A 15,281-nucleotide genomic window follows, 5' to 3' on the forward strand; every position below is an offset into this window, starting at 1 on the left:
AGGCAGGGCTGGGGATTTGGGGAAGGGGCGGAGTTGAGGCGGGGCGGGGGGCGGGGGCGGCCAAAATTGTTTTTGCCTTGGGCGGCAAAAATCCTAGAGCCGGCCCTGCCCACTTGAGACCTCCTTCCAATCTGACATGTCCATTAATAGTTACTCTGTTTGCGGTTGTTTAACCAATTATGAATCCACCTAATGGTAGTTCTACTGAGCCCACACTTCTCCAACCTGCTTATGAGAATGTAATGTGGGACCAGGGCCGCCGAGATCAGATTCAGGCCCCGGTGAAAAAATTTTTTCGGGCTCCCCAGCAAGGGCGGACCAGCTAAACAGGACAGATGAGAGGGGGGAAGCCGGGCCCCCTTCCGGATCGCCGGGCCCCAGTAATTTGTACGGGCTTCCCCCCCATTCTCGTCGGCCCTGTGTGGGACAATGTCAAAAGCCTTGCTGAAGTCCAGGTATGTCATGTCCACCGCATTCCCTTTATCCACCAAACTAGTTACCTCGTCAAAGAAGGAAATCAAGCTGGTTTGGCATGATTTGTTCTTTGTAAATCCATGCTGGCTGCTAGTGATCACTCCTTCATCCTCCAGGTATTTGCAAATTGAATGTTTTATACATTGCTCTAGTAGCATCCCAGGTATCAAAGTCAGGCTGACTGGTCTATACTTCCCCAGCTCCTCCATTTCCCCCTTTTTAAAGATGGGCACTATGTTCACCCTTCTCCAGTCATCCATGAGTTTGCAAATATTATTGCCAGTGGCTCTGAGATTTCTTCAGTTAATTTCTTCACCACCCTGGGGTGAATAGCATCAGGCCCTGCTGAATTGTATTCATTCGAATTGGTCAGAAGATCTGTGACATCTTCTTTACTTATTCTGATCTGCATCCCTTCCCCTTCATTGTCTATGATAACTTCACTAGTCATCCAGTCACATGTTATTTTTTGTGTGAAGACTGAAGCAAAGTCGGCATTGAGCAGCTCCATCTTCTTATTACCTTCCGTTACCAGCTCACCTTCTCTATTGAGGAGCAGACCCACACCATCCCTGATCTTTCTTTATGGTCTGACATTTGTAGAGCCCCTTCATGTTGTCTCTAACACTCCTTGCCAGTTGCAATTCATTCCTTGCCTGGGCTTTCCTGATTCTGTTCCTACATGCTCGTGCTATTCCCATGTATGCTTCCTTAGTGACATGCCCCTCCTTCCATTTCCTGTATGTGTCCCTTTTGGGTTTTAGATAGCTAAAATGCTCCTCGTGCAGCTACACTGGCCGCCTGTGGCTGTTCATTGGTCTCATGTGGTTCTCCATGAAATTGAACATACAGCTACACACACAACATAGATCATACGTACCTAGGATCAAAGGACTGAGCCAAGGCCAGTTGAAGTCAGCGGGCATTTTTCCACTGATTTAAATGGGCTATGGATTAGACCCTAACTGTTAATTCTCTAATTTCCATAATATACATTTAAACCTACCCAAGGAAAATATTTCCCACAGCAATACCCCATAAGACCACACATCACTTTTCGTATTGTAGATCTTATCAAATATGGATTCTGGAGCCATCCACTTAAGGGGAAGTCGTGCCTATAACAAAATGGACAAGCCAGATAATTATTTTTAGTGGATACAAAATTCAACCAGAGATGATAAAAAATATATAACCATGTGAATAGTTAACAGCGGAGCAGGATTTTATTGTATTGTTTTACAGACACCAAGAATACAATGAGCACTCAATCAACTAGAATATTTTATTCTCTCTTTTGCCAGGTAATTTGTTTTTCTATTTAAAATGAAATGAATTTTCCATCTACTCTATGTGGTGTAAAAAAATTTAAACTGAGAAGCCTATTACATTTTAATAGGGAGACATTTTCAGTTATTCAAACAATCATTCTTGGTGCCTATTTAGTACTCTAAGTCTTTAAAGCAATTTACAAACATTAACTCCTGGAAGGTAGGTAAGATAACTCTTGATTCTGCCAAGAGAACCACGTGGGTGGATCCCAGAAGCCACCCAAGCTCCATTCGCTTCAATATGCACAGGCACAGTTTGCCTGCACAGTTTTCACTGTATGATCAGGGCCATATTGGGTATGTCTACACTGCAGCTGGGAGCAAGCCTCCCAGCCCCGGTAGAGAGAGACATGCTAGCTCAGCCTGATTTTACAGGTGGGAGGCCAAACTTACTCCTGGCGCAACTCCATCAACTTCAGTGCAGTTATGTTAAATCTACCCCAATGTCACTAAGAGCGGAATTTGTCCCTGTGCATGTACACTGAGGGACACGGACCCCTTTTGGCATAAATGATTGCTTTCAAGAAAGCAGCTCACTTTGACTGGCTTACTTGGTCAGGCTAGCCAAGAAACAAATGCCAACATGTAAACTATTAAAAGACCAGAGCTGTGAAATGGTCAGCATTTCCGAGCATTGTTTTTAAGGATGCAAATGGTCACTGTATATACAACACATCTGGATTGCTCATCTTCACATAAAATCTAGGATAGCTTTCAGACCCTTTTAAGTGCAGAGAATGTAAACATTTACAGACCATTTTAATGAACAGTTTAAAATGATACGTTATGAACAACTGGACAAACAAACCGAATGTTGACTTACGTCTCCCTTTCTCACATAATCAGGATTCTTATAAATATCTCTTGCAAGGCCAAAATCACAGATCTTCACTACATTGTTCTCAGATAAAAGGACATTTCTGGCTGCCAGATCACGATGAATACACTATAATAAAACAGTTGAACAATCAAACTGCATTTCCTTAATCCTACCCACAAATTTCCTGAATCTTTCCGTTTCCTTTTTTAAAATTATTATTATTCGAAAGATCATATTAATATTTTTTTAAGGAAGTTGACAAAAGTTTATATGAAGTTACGTAAACAATGGGCAGTTCTTCACAAACAAACATTTTTCCAGACCAAAAAGTCATGAGTCTTTAATTTGTTACATATTACCAAGGTAGGCATTAAACAGTTTTGTGCTCTGTGGCTAATATATCTTGAAAAAAAAATTCTCTGAATGAATCAGCTTCAACCACAGTCTTCCACCTTAATCCTGTGTTTATAGTATGAAGACTTGAATAAACACATGCTTATATTTAGAACATCAAGAGGGAAGCCACCCTTCCTTTGGGAGTTCTGCCAAGGAAAGGTGTCAGTAAAATATAGACATAATTTCACCTCTCCTGAGTCTGATTCTGCTGGAGAGGAATATCCAAAAGGGTAACACTGACCTTTCTGGATGACAAGAACTCCATGCCTCTAGCCACCTGAAAACTGTAAGAAATCAGATCTTCCATAGTGAGGGGCCATTTGTAAAAGTCGTCAGAATCTGGAAGCAATTTAACACATACTAAGTTAATAAGGTGTTTTTCCTAACTGCCGCTGTTACCCAGTAAGTTCACTCTTAGTAGAGTGGTGCTTGGACATCAACCCACTGCCACCACCAACAAAAATAGTATTTGCTTTATACTCTGTTACTCCAGTATTTTCCCCAAAGATAAAGAGAGTCAAGAAGAAACAGTCACACATTTTCCTGTCAGATTAAGTAACCCAGTAAATAATCTTTTTTTAAAAAACTTCTAGCTTCTGGACATGACGCTGTGAGCATCTCCCATGGATGTTTATTACGGTGATAAATGAGGAAAAATTTTCAGAGATGCAGAGTACATTGTAAAAATATCACAGACTGTGTAGGAACAGGAAGGAATTAATACCTACCCTCCTCTTCCTCCTCCACATCACTCAGACTTTTATCTTCCTGAAATCCGGAGCTTGCTAAGCTCTCGCTGCTGGTGACACTAGCCAGCCTTTGTTTTTTGCCTTCCACCAGCTCAATATCTTTTTTCTCTTTCATCTGTTCTACTTGCAATGACGCATCCTTTAAACAAACAGAGGGAGTAAGAGATACTGTGTCAAAGTTGCAGGAGCTGGATGAATGAAATCAGTTCAGCCAATGAAATAGTCTCATCTGTGATCTGTTACTAAAATCTTCCTCTTCCCTCTATGGGTGTGATGCTCACATAGGCAAGCACGGTCTCAAGAATGGCTGGTATTGGACTACTCATGTAACTAAGTGCCCACCAACACAAATAAGGTTGGCACTATTGGGCCCCATGGTTGTGACAAAGAAAGAACCCACTAAACTGAGTGAAACCAGCAGATTCCACTGCAGGGAGTATGGTGTGGAGGCACAAGGGATCCACAATCTTTTATTCTTGACGTTCGTATTCTCCATGCATTTAAAAAAAAATAGTTTTAAACCTTTGGAAACTTTCCTAGCCTCATCTCTTGCATGTTCCTGTCAGCACTGATATCAGGGGGTCACGCTGCTTTTCCTATGCTTCTGTTCCCTAAACCAAAGCTCTAAACCCACCCATCGCTCAGCGTGAATGATCTTGCTTGCAGAGAGGGAGGACACCGATTGAAATACAAAGCATCTGCTTCTTTACCTTGTTGGGGAAGAAAAAATTCCTTTTGCTTTTCAGGTAGTTTGATAAGTTTCCATATTTGCAGTATTCAACAATCACCATCAGAGGCCCTGAGCAGAAGTCAAGAACATTTTCAGTGGCGTAAAATAAGATATAAGAAATGAGTTCTGAGGAACAGCGAAATCTCTCCTGCACCCAACTAGCCCTAGTTCCCAGCATAACAATTAGCAATACATTTTAATGTAGAGGAATCCATGCCTGAAGGACTCTGGACACCTTCACAAAATAATAACGGTGCTGAAAATTAGGGATGGGCCAACACAAAACCCTGGATTTGGGTTCTCATTAAAATTTTGCAGCCCCAGCACATCTCTACTAAAACAAAATAGAGTGATGTATCCAGAAGGAATGATTTCTCACCTACTGGCCACTTATACTACGTCTACACTGCAGTTAGACACCTGTGGCTGGTCCAAGCTTGTGAGGCTCGGGCTAAGGGGTTGTTTAGCTGCAATGTAGACGTTTCATGCTGCAGCCTGAGCTCTGGGACCCTCCTACTTTGCAGGGTCCTAGAACCCGGGCTCCAGCCCGAGCCCAAACGTCTACCCCACAATTAAACAGCCCCTTAACCCAGGTCAGCTGGCATGGGCCAGCCATGAGTTTTTAATTGCAGTGTAGACATACCCTCTGTATCAGTATATCTCAAGAATGAAAATTCAGAGTCAGTGGCCATTTCTGAAAACCCCTGCCTCTTGTCCTTCCTATACGATACTTAATCTAGTCAGCACTTCTAGTCCTGCTGATCTCAATTGCTGGGCTTAGGGCAACAAGTGGTCCCTTATTTAGGATGCTCCTATATTTAAGCCTTTAAATACTAAGACCAAAAGGAATGTGTAAAAAAGGGGAAGGGGCCAGCAGTTATTTGGGTAAATCTGACTCCTTGTTTTAGCTGAGGGTGGACAGAGCTCATCCATGTGAAACTGACAGAACAAGCCAACAGCTGGCCCCTGGGATGACATTACAAAACCGACACAGTCAAAAGACTATTATCCAGAGAATATCTCAATCCATGTTTAGCACAGTACAAATTCTTTTACCACCATTTTTTGTGCAAGCTCCTAGCAGGTTCACAATATTAAGATGATGCCCAATGTGTATCAGGATTTTCAGCTCAGTCATCAGCGCTTTGTATTCACTTGCTGTGGCTCCTTCTGCGAACACAAAATAATGCCAGTGTATAAAGATAGTTTCATTTGGGGATCTATGCCACCACCTACCGATTGTCCAGGTTTTACACACGAAATAATTGTCATCCCTGGATACACTTCCATGTATTTGTGTTCTCTTTTCTACCCCTCCCTGCCTAGCGGCCTTTTAATTGCAGTGAGACACATAAAGAATTAGTCACTGCTAACTTCCTCCCAGTATTATATTTAACAGTGTGCTGGGTCAGCTTTGGTGCTGTGTAGGGGTAGGAGGGTTGGTCTGGTAGACTCGGCTCAAGGGACTTGGGATCAGCACCTGGATCAAAACCAGACTTCCTGTGTGATCTCGTGCAAATCATTTAATTCACCTTGTGCCTCAGGCCCCCACTCTGTCAAATGGGGATAGCGCTGCCTTCCATCACAGCGGTGCTGAGGATAACATCCATGAGTGTGAGGTGCTCAGATACTACAGTGCTGAGGCCATATAGACAGACAGATATGGGTATTCTACAGATATCTTCTCCCAAATCCCCGACTGGCATTATGGAGCTGAAAATCAGTGTTTCACAAGAATCCTAAGTGCTATACCTAAAGCCATGGACTATCCAGCTGACTATTCTTAGATCTTCAAGCACATACATTCACATGCTGGCCAATCCATTCTGTTACTAAGGGTTAGATTCTGAGCTGGCTGACATAGGCTACCCACCCTTTGGGATCAGGTGCACAGGGATAAGGGACTTTGCACAGCTCCTTACTCCCCACCACTACAGGTTGGAGAGGAGTGAGTGAAGTCTTGGCTCCAGTCACCCACCCAAAATGCTGACCAGAACTGCTGAGTTGGCATGGGGCTGGGTGGGCAGTAGTTTATTGCTGGTGTAGGTCAGCAGAAAGTTACCACACCTCTGGAGCAGTGAGGAACAGGAAGGGAATTGTATTACCCTAACCCACAATTCCTTCCTCCAGGATGCTCCCATGAAGCACAGCAGCAATGCACCACCCCCTACTAAGGTATTCGACTTAGTAATGCACAACATTTTCATTACAAAATGAACACCGTACAATATCAATATGGCACATGCTAAATGGATTAAGAACTGGCTAAATGATAGATCTCAAGAAGTGGTTGCCAATGGGGAATTATCATTGAAATGGGATGTTTCTAGTGGGGTTCTGCAGGGATTGGTACTTGGCCTGATGCTATTCAACATTTTCATCAATGATCTGGAAGTAAAGATAAAATCACGACTGATCAGATTTGCAGATGACACAAAGATTGGCAGAGTGGTAAATAATGAGAAGGGCAGGGCACTCATACTGAGTGACCTGGATCACTTGGTAAGAGAGGCCCATTCAAATAAAATGTGTTTTAATACAGGCAAACGCAAAGTTTTGCATCTAGGAACTAGGAATGCAGGCCAGACCTACAGAATTGGTGGACTGTATCCTGGAAAACTGATTTTGAAAAGGATCTTAAGGTCATAGCAGACAAACAACTCAACATGTGTTCCAGTGCTGTGCTATGGCAAAAAGGGATAATGCAGTCCATAAAAATATAAACGGGAGTGGGAGTAGGGATGTGATTTTACCTCTACGCAGCATCGGTGAGACTGTGCACTGTTCTGGTATCCACATTTTTAAAATGACACTGAGAAATTGAAGAGAGTGCAGAAAAGGACCCCAAACATCATTTAGGGGCTGGAGAAAATGCCTGACAGAGAGAGGCTTAAAGAGCTCAGTCTGTTTGGCTTTTCAAAAAGAAGATTGAGAGGCAACTTGATTAGCAGGTAATGACCTTCACGGGGAGCAAGTACTAAGTGCTAAAGGGCTCGTAAATGGAGCTGAGAAAGGCATAACAAAAAGCAATGGCTGTAAGCTGAGTTAAAAGGAGAAATAAGGCACAAATTTCTAACAGGGAAGGTGATTAACCATTGGAACAAACTACCAAAAGAAGTGGTAGATTCTCTACCTCTCAGTATGTTCTGTGGCCTGCGATGTGCAGGAGGTCGGACTAGATGATCATGATGGTCGCTTCTGACCTTAAAATCGATGAGTCTATGTTATTGGGCTTGATACAGGGATAACTGGGCAAAATTTAATGGCCTGCGTTATTCAGGAAGTCAGATTAGATAATATGAGGGTCTCTTCTGGCCTTAAACTCTATGAAACTATTAATCGTACTACGGGCTGTGTTCTTGGGATACACTGTAGCCCCCAAACCACTCTTCCCTTTTTATTTTTCCTGGTGCTTGCACTAGTGGGGGCCAGATTTTTAAATGTGCTCAGAAGCAGCAGCAACCAGTTGCGGAGTGCTTCTGAAACCCTGGCCCACATGACGTTTCACCAGCACTTTCACTAGAACCTTGTGTTTCAGTTTAAGGGCTCGCCATTTAGCTTGAAAAATCTGATCTAAACTGAAACGTGAGCTCTACAGCCTTCGTGGGCGTTCAGAATAAACTCTTGCTTTTGAATGACACGCAGAACAAGGCAGGGGAGCGGGGGAAGGGGGTAACCATTGCAGTATATGTTCCAACACAGCCCTGCAGCAGAATACCTTTCAGCATTTTCACAGCAACTATTCTGCACGTGGTGGAATTTTTAATTCCAAAAGCAGCTGCCTCTACCACTTTTCCAAACGCCCCACATCCAAGTGACTTTCCTGTACAGAAAACAAATTGTGGAGATACACATATGTAAACAAACGAACTTGTGGTCATTGAAACCATTCATACATATTGAATAACAAAACTGTGCTCTGCAAATCTTCCTAAGTATATTTTCACAAAAAGATAACGCCCTATGGTCACTTTTTAATGGGCTCCCACATAGGTGAACTAGAATGTGGTCAGAAAAAGTGATTCTAAACAAATGCCACTCTTAGCAGTATTTGCAGTATTGTTGTAACCATGTTGGTCCCAGATTAGAGAGACAAGGTGGGTGAGGTAATAATTTTTTTTGGACCAACTGCTGTTGCTAAGAGACAAGCTTTCCAGCTTACACAGACCTGAAGAGGAGCTCTGTGTAGCTCGAAAGCTTGTCTCTCTCACCAACAGAAGTTGGTCCAATAAAAGATTTTACCTCACCCAGCTTGTCACTCTTATCAGTGGATGTATGTTTGCTTCTGAGCCTCTCTCTGCAGTTTGCTGACAAAACCAAGTTTTGTACTCATCATTACACCACTATTATCTCTGTAGCAAGGGCCTGATCCAAATCCCATTGATCTCGCTGGGCTGCGGATCAGGCTGCAGAAGAGTAAGTTATATTTTGCCCAAACAGCCTAGCGCCATAGCCTAATTCTCTCCAGACTGGGCCAACAGCTGGCTGAGGCTTTGTTTGGTAGCCTTTCTGTAGGCCACACTTTCCTTATGTAAGGTACCAGCCGTGCAAATGGGACCTTTACGTGTATGTGAGCTGAGGTTCACGGGGGCTTTGTGACAGGAGATGCAGAGCCACAAACACTGGGTCACATGGGAGTGACCGTAAGGTTTCCAAACAAGCCAGTCCGCCCCATTCTGCAGTATGGCTGTGTTACCCCTCCCACCACACCTGCTTCTCTGGGCAGCTTTGGGCCTCATGCTGCAGGATCAGCACGTGTCAGAGAACCGCCCGCTCCCCCACATATCACGTGCCTTCCGGCAATGTGGGATGCACAGACCATTCCATTTCTCCAGGGGGGGTTCCAATTTTGGGTGCTCTCACATGAGCTCCCTGTTGGGAATCTGAAGCCCCTCCATCACCCCCCCACCCCATGGCAGACGTAAACACATAGTGGGGGCGAGACGTACAACCCAGCTACGCTTTTAGTCTCTCAGGGTTGCTCCACCCTGCTGAGAGCACGGCAACCAGAAATAAGTGGGTGATGCCTCTCACGTTAACTCCTGTCAGACCCTTGAGTGCAGAGGATGGAGTAGGTAGGGGTCGAGTGCCTTACAGACCCTGCGTGTGCACTGGGGAGGGGCTGTCACAGAGGGAGCTTCACGTATGGTGGCAGCATAAGCACCAGCATCAGTGGCACAGTAGGGCCTGGATTTAGGGAGCTGGGCAGGCAGGACTGAAACAGCCCCATCGACCCCAGAGAGGCAGCCAGGCAGAGGCTCCCCTTAGAGGAACCAGGGGACTCAGGGTCACGCCTGCTCACAGCCTGGGTGGGCTCCAGTGCTATCAGTGATGACACCATGGCACTTTATGTGCTGCGACTGAGATGGTGTTGCCGGCTTCTGCAATTTTATGACAAATCTCACAACATCCAGTGTTCTTTCTAAACCCCCAGCTGCAGGGCCGGCTTTAGGCCGATTCAGCCGATTCGGCTGAATTGGGCCCCGTGCAAAAAGGGCCCCGCGCTGCAGCTCTCCACCCCGCCCTCAGCTCACTTCCCCCTCCTCCCCTCCCCTGAACGCTCCGCCCCCTCCCCTGCTTCCCGCGAATCAGAGATTCGCGGGAAGTCTGAAAAGCAGGGGCCGGCAGGCAGCACCAGGTAAGCTGGGGTGGCGGGGGGCGCGAGAAGGGCTCTGGGGGGGTGCGGCCCATTCCGGCCGAGCACGCAGGCCCCAGCGGCTCTGGGCCGGCTTGGCTCCAGCCCGGCCCCCGCGGCGCGGCTTGGCTTGGCTCGGGTCCGGCGTGGCTCCGGCCTGGTCCCCGCGGCGCGGCTGGCGGCCCCGGCCCCGGGCCGGACCCAAGCCCGGCAACCCCGGCCGGAGCGCGACTCGATTCCTGGGGGCGGGGCTTGTAGCAAGCCCCGCCCCCAGGAATCAGGCCCCGCTCTTGCTAAAGCCGGCCCTGCCCAGCTGCTGGAATCACAAATTTGTATGAGAATCTCAGCTTTTGTTTTTTGTTTGTTTTAAAAAGAGTCAGATTCTAGCCCTCGTGGTTGTGGAGAAAAGCTTGAAAACACGACTTGAGCACACCCTAAAGGCTCAGAGACCAGAACGCGAATAAAAAGAACCCACATTTATTATTATTACCAAAATCCTCATGACTGTTATGTCAATCTCAGGATATTTGGGGACCTGACTCCTGATTTTTGAGCATTTGGTGCTGGCAATACTGATTTCTCCCTCTCCCTCCACCTTCACAGCGGGGTCTGGGCTCCTCACTCCTCTTTCAGTGGCTGATGGAGGTTCCGATAGGTGACAGGATGTCAGCAAATAATATTTTTAAAAATCACAAACCCAAGTGTTTAACTTCAGCTTGATTTCTGCTTCAGTTTCACTAGGAGTTAAGGCCCCTTAATGCCCGTTAAGCTTTATTTTTACTGATTTTCCAGCATGCCTGTGACTGTAGTAGAACAATTGATATGATGGTGAGCGAACAAGGGTAGAACGTAAAGACAACTTTTTCATTCAAAATAAAAGGATAGAAGATGTAACAGGGAGAATGTATATTCATCAAATATGTAAACTGAGACATTGCATTATTTGCATAAGATCTCTCTGTTTCTGGACCTTTAGTCTTAACGGGTAGGACGATGCAAAAATCGAGCCACTGCTTTGGTCACCACAGTTGTAAAATGACACACACAAGCACATCCCTCTGCGGATGTTAGGAGCCCAGGAGAGTTGAGCTGTGCTCTTGTGTAGGAATGTGTTGCTCCCTAATCACAAGCCTTGAAGAACGGCAAACTGTTCCCTTGGCAATGAGGCAGGAGTGACCTTGTTCTGGGTATATGTTTGGAAAATTTATTGGCTAACCTGACATCATCTTTGCAGCTGGTGTTCACGCGCTCAAGAGATGGGTTTGTAATCTTATGCTCATGTATACTGCCTGCCTTCTGAATGGGCAAGAATGTAACCACTCAGATAAGTTGTAAACAAAGTAAGGAGAGACTAAAAACCCCAGGAAAAGTTTTCCTGGGAGGCTTTTGCAGGAGGCTTGTAAAGCTCTCTGGCTACCAACAAACCTGGTGTTCTGTTTCCTTTCCTGCGTCGTCACCACAGCTGGTGACCCCAACGTGATACCCTTCTACTCACCGGCTGGATACGCCGAGCGCGCCCGCGGCTGTTTGCCACCCCTTATTCGTGAGTATGGGGGGGAAACTTTCCAGTGCCCAGAAGGAGCACGCAAGAGAGTTACAAAAGATTATAAGGCAGCGATCATGTGTCATTGTCTCGGTCGCTCATATTGAGGACCTTCTAAGGGAAATAGATCACCAGTGCCCCTGGTATCCAGACAGCGGGTCTTTACAGCTTTTTGATTGGATACGGATTGGGATCACCTTGTATAGTGAACCCCGTGCCCCAGTTCAGCACCTGCTGCTCTGGCAGCGTTGTAAGGAGGCGCTGGAGGGGTTCGGCCCCGACAGCCCCAAGCCGGTCCCCCTTTTGCCCCCAGGTGATGGGCCACCCCCCTCCAACCCGCAGCTGACCCTCCCTGCGCCGCCGCCCGTGGCGGCGCCCCCATGCCTACCGGTCGGGCGGGGGGGCGCTGTCGCCGCGGCGGTGCAGCGAGCGCGCGAGGCCGGTCCCTTGACCGGCGCGGAATCCAGCTGTGGGCTCGAGGCGTTTCCCGTCTCTAGGCGGGATAATGGAAACGGGGGGCGGGTAGTGAACTGGGAGGCTCTCCCCTACTCGGTTTTGCACGAGCTCCTGGGGATCTTGAAAGGTGTGTCAAACGGTTATTACTTGCTCCCCCAAGATTGGAAAGACATGTGTCGCATGGTGCTGTCTCCCGCGCAATACGTTGTGTGGGATAGCGAGTACCAGCGAGAGGCGCTTGCGGCAGCAGCACAAGGTGGGGGGGCTTATCTTGCTGAGCAGTTATATGGCACAGGGCAGTTTTTGAGCATCCCCCAGCAGGCGGAGGGCACGCCCCGGGCAGCTTATCCCTGGTGGTCTAGTGGTTAGGATTCGGCGCTCTCACCGCCGCGGCCCGAGTCCATGGGCGGATGATGGAGGGGGCTACATCTCCACCTGTGGGACCGTGATTTATTAACACAGTTTATTGCCACCATCCATATCGATGATTAGGCGTACGGCCCTCCCCCTCCGTTGGCTCACTGATGAGCCCGTATGGGTTGCGCAGTGGCCGCTTCCTCTGGAAAAGCTGGAGGTTCTCCAGCACTTGGTTAATGACCAGCTACGGGCAGGGCATGTGGAGGAGTCCACTAGCCCCTTTAATACCCCCGTGTTTAAAAGCTGGAGTTAAAAGTAAAAGGCAATCAAAAGACTGGGAAAGTCAATTGTGTCCTTTTTAAGTAAGAATCTTTAAACTGTGGATAGCTTTGGATCTGGAAGCAAGCCAGAAAGCATTTGTATTAATGCAATCTTCTAATTAATAAGGTAGAAGCCACTGAAATCTGGGCTGCCTATGAAACAAATACAAGGAAACATTTTAAGCAATGACTGACTGCCCAGAAGGGGTAGACCTCTGTTCTTTTGTTTTTCAGATCATTAGAGAAAACGGATGCCAGCTGAACAGCATTCAATGTACCATGCATTCACTGGCACAATAGGAATTATTTTTGTGTTTTATGGCAAAAATTGTTGTTAAGAATTGCATACCAACAGTCTTTGGAAACAAGGACATGGAAGGTTAACCCACTCCCCATATTGCCCATGGGATCCTTCTGGCTACCTCAGATTTCTAGCCAGAGGGCTGGGGAGGGAGGAAAGCAATTAGACACCTGAGGTTGTACCGAGTGAACTCCTCAAAAGTGGGTGTGCTTGTCCCGGTTTGTTGCTCCAAAGCTCTGTAATAAAGTTATTTTACTGGAAAAGTGAAGGTTTCCTTTGTAGGTTAAAAGAAGCCGAGAAAGGGAGAAGAGGAAAAAGCACAGAATGAGTTAACTGAGAGGAAAATACAGCTTGCAGGCTCATCCAAGGTCACAGCCAAAACTTGGCTGACCCCCAAGACAAGGGAGGGGCTTGAATGTGCCCGAGCAACAATGACATTTGCAAAACACTGCCAGGCATTAATGAAATGTGTTAGGTCTCTCTTTCACAGGAAGAGAAGTGCTACTCAAAGACCCTAGCACCCCTGCCATTAATTGAAACAAGGAAACTGAGTCTATGTAAAGTCCATCAACGAAAGACTGCTTTGGCTCCATGCGGGAAAGGCCCTTTCCAAGTCCTGTTAACCACCAACACTGCTGTGAAGTGCCAAGGACTGACTGCCTGGACCCATGCTTTTCACTGCAAAAAGACCCCTCCACCTCGGGAGGACTTTCTGACTGATGATAAGCCTATTTCTCCTTCTAGTTCTGCTGTGCCATCTGGACAGCAGGAAAAAGGAAAAAAAGACAAGGTGAAGTGCTAGTAACCTCTCCCTTGTCCACTGACAGACCTACTGTGCCTTTAGATTTTTCTAAAAGAAGCAAAACCATTACAGGGTGATGTGCTAGTAACCTCTCCCCTGTATGATGCTAAACCACACTGTTTCAGGAAAAGAGAAGAAGGAACACTTGCTTCATTGAAACCACAAAGTCCAGGAATTTCTGACTACAAGAGACATTAAGAACTGACCCTGGTGAAGAAACAAAGAATTATACACTAGCAGGAAGAAACTTGTGGAACCCATGCTTGGGAATGTGGTATTGATTGGATTTTGGGGTTTATTCTACAGGCTGCGCCCTGTGTTTGGATAAGTCCCTCAGCATGTATTGCCTTCCCTAATTGGATTTTAAATGATAAGTACCAAAGGCACCTTGTTGCCATTGCCCCTGCCATTTCCTTCATTACACTATTACCCCTGTAACACATCTAAATATAGACAATGACCCAGAAGTTGCTGACAGAGATGGTATTGAATATCACTGAGGCTGGGAAGGCATTGCAGTGGGATCTAGCATGTTCAGGCTTGGCCCACTGCCCTTACAGACACATCAGGAGTACCATCTGATCTGTGGCCATGGAGACATACTTGGAGACTTTCTGGGTGGAAATGCGAACGTTCTCAATGGTCCTTCCAAGCATATGAACCAGTAAAGGGGGTGTGGGCTCCCACATACCGAATCCTGCCGGGCCCATGGGGAGGATGCATGTGGGATTGGGTAATTCACCAAGACATCTGGGAAATTAGACCTCCTGGTATGCCCAATCGACTTTTAGTCAGTGCTCCTGGGATTACACCTGACAGGACACTTACTTTCTCAAGCTAATGACAGCTGTGTGTATGTTAATGACACCACATTACAAGACATCTGGGTTTGCCTGGCACAAGTATTGAATCAATCTGATTTCTGCCTGGCCGTTGCCCCGGAAATGCAAGGTCTGTTAAGTACTTGCCTTGTTCCTGTCTGCAAACCACCCAGCAACATCTGGGGTGTGAGACAGTGAAAGAAATGTGTTGTTTTAAGCTTACTGATAATAGTAATTGCATGCAATAGTAAATTGATATGCTGAAATGTTATGCTTAAGCTATCCGCCAGGACGTTTTTCCTCCTTGGTGGAATTATATTTAGTCATAGCCACCCTTAGAGTGGATAAAGACCCTTTTATAGTATGGGGTCTTAGTTTTGATTTTTGGCGTTTTGCTCTGCTGCTTTGTTTAATGTTTACCCAATCTAGTGGTATTGTGTATACTACCCTGCAAAGGTGCTTTGTCTAAACACCGCATATAAAATAAAATAGGGGGGGATGTAGGAATGTGTTGCTCCCTAATCACAAGCCTTGAAGAACGGCAAA

At 46.2% G+C, this 15,281-nt stretch overlaps 1 protein-coding gene across 1 annotated transcript in view; it reads right to left on the reverse strand.

Annotated features, from left to right (window-relative positions):
• Positions 1-15,281, reverse strand: part of LOC112124046 (vascular endothelial growth factor receptor 1) — a 152,061-nt gene that overhangs the window by 12,136 nt on the left and 124,644 nt on the right. Inside the window, exons 18-24 of the mRNA XM_026653575.1 lie at positions 8,219-8,323; positions 5,557-5,670; positions 4,481-4,569; positions 3,750-3,909; positions 3,263-3,360; positions 2,629-2,751; positions 1,481-1,592 (exon numbers count right to left, since the gene is read on the reverse strand). Coding sequence (XP_026509360.1) covers positions 1,481-1,592; positions 2,629-2,751; positions 3,263-3,360; positions 3,750-3,909; positions 4,481-4,569; positions 5,557-5,670; positions 8,219-8,323 — 801 coding nt within the window. The remainder of the gene's footprint in view (positions 1-1,480; positions 1,593-2,628; positions 2,752-3,262; positions 3,361-3,749; positions 3,910-4,480; positions 4,570-5,556; positions 5,671-8,218; positions 8,324-15,281) is intronic.

The sequence above is a fragment of the Terrapene carolina genome, unplaced genomic scaffold, assembly GCF_002925995.2.
Source record: "Terrapene carolina triunguis isolate 2854851 unplaced genomic scaffold, T_m_triunguis-2.0 Scaffold141, whole genome shotgun sequence".
Classification (NCBI taxonomy): Eukaryota; Metazoa; Chordata; order Testudines; family Emydidae; genus Terrapene; species Terrapene triunguis.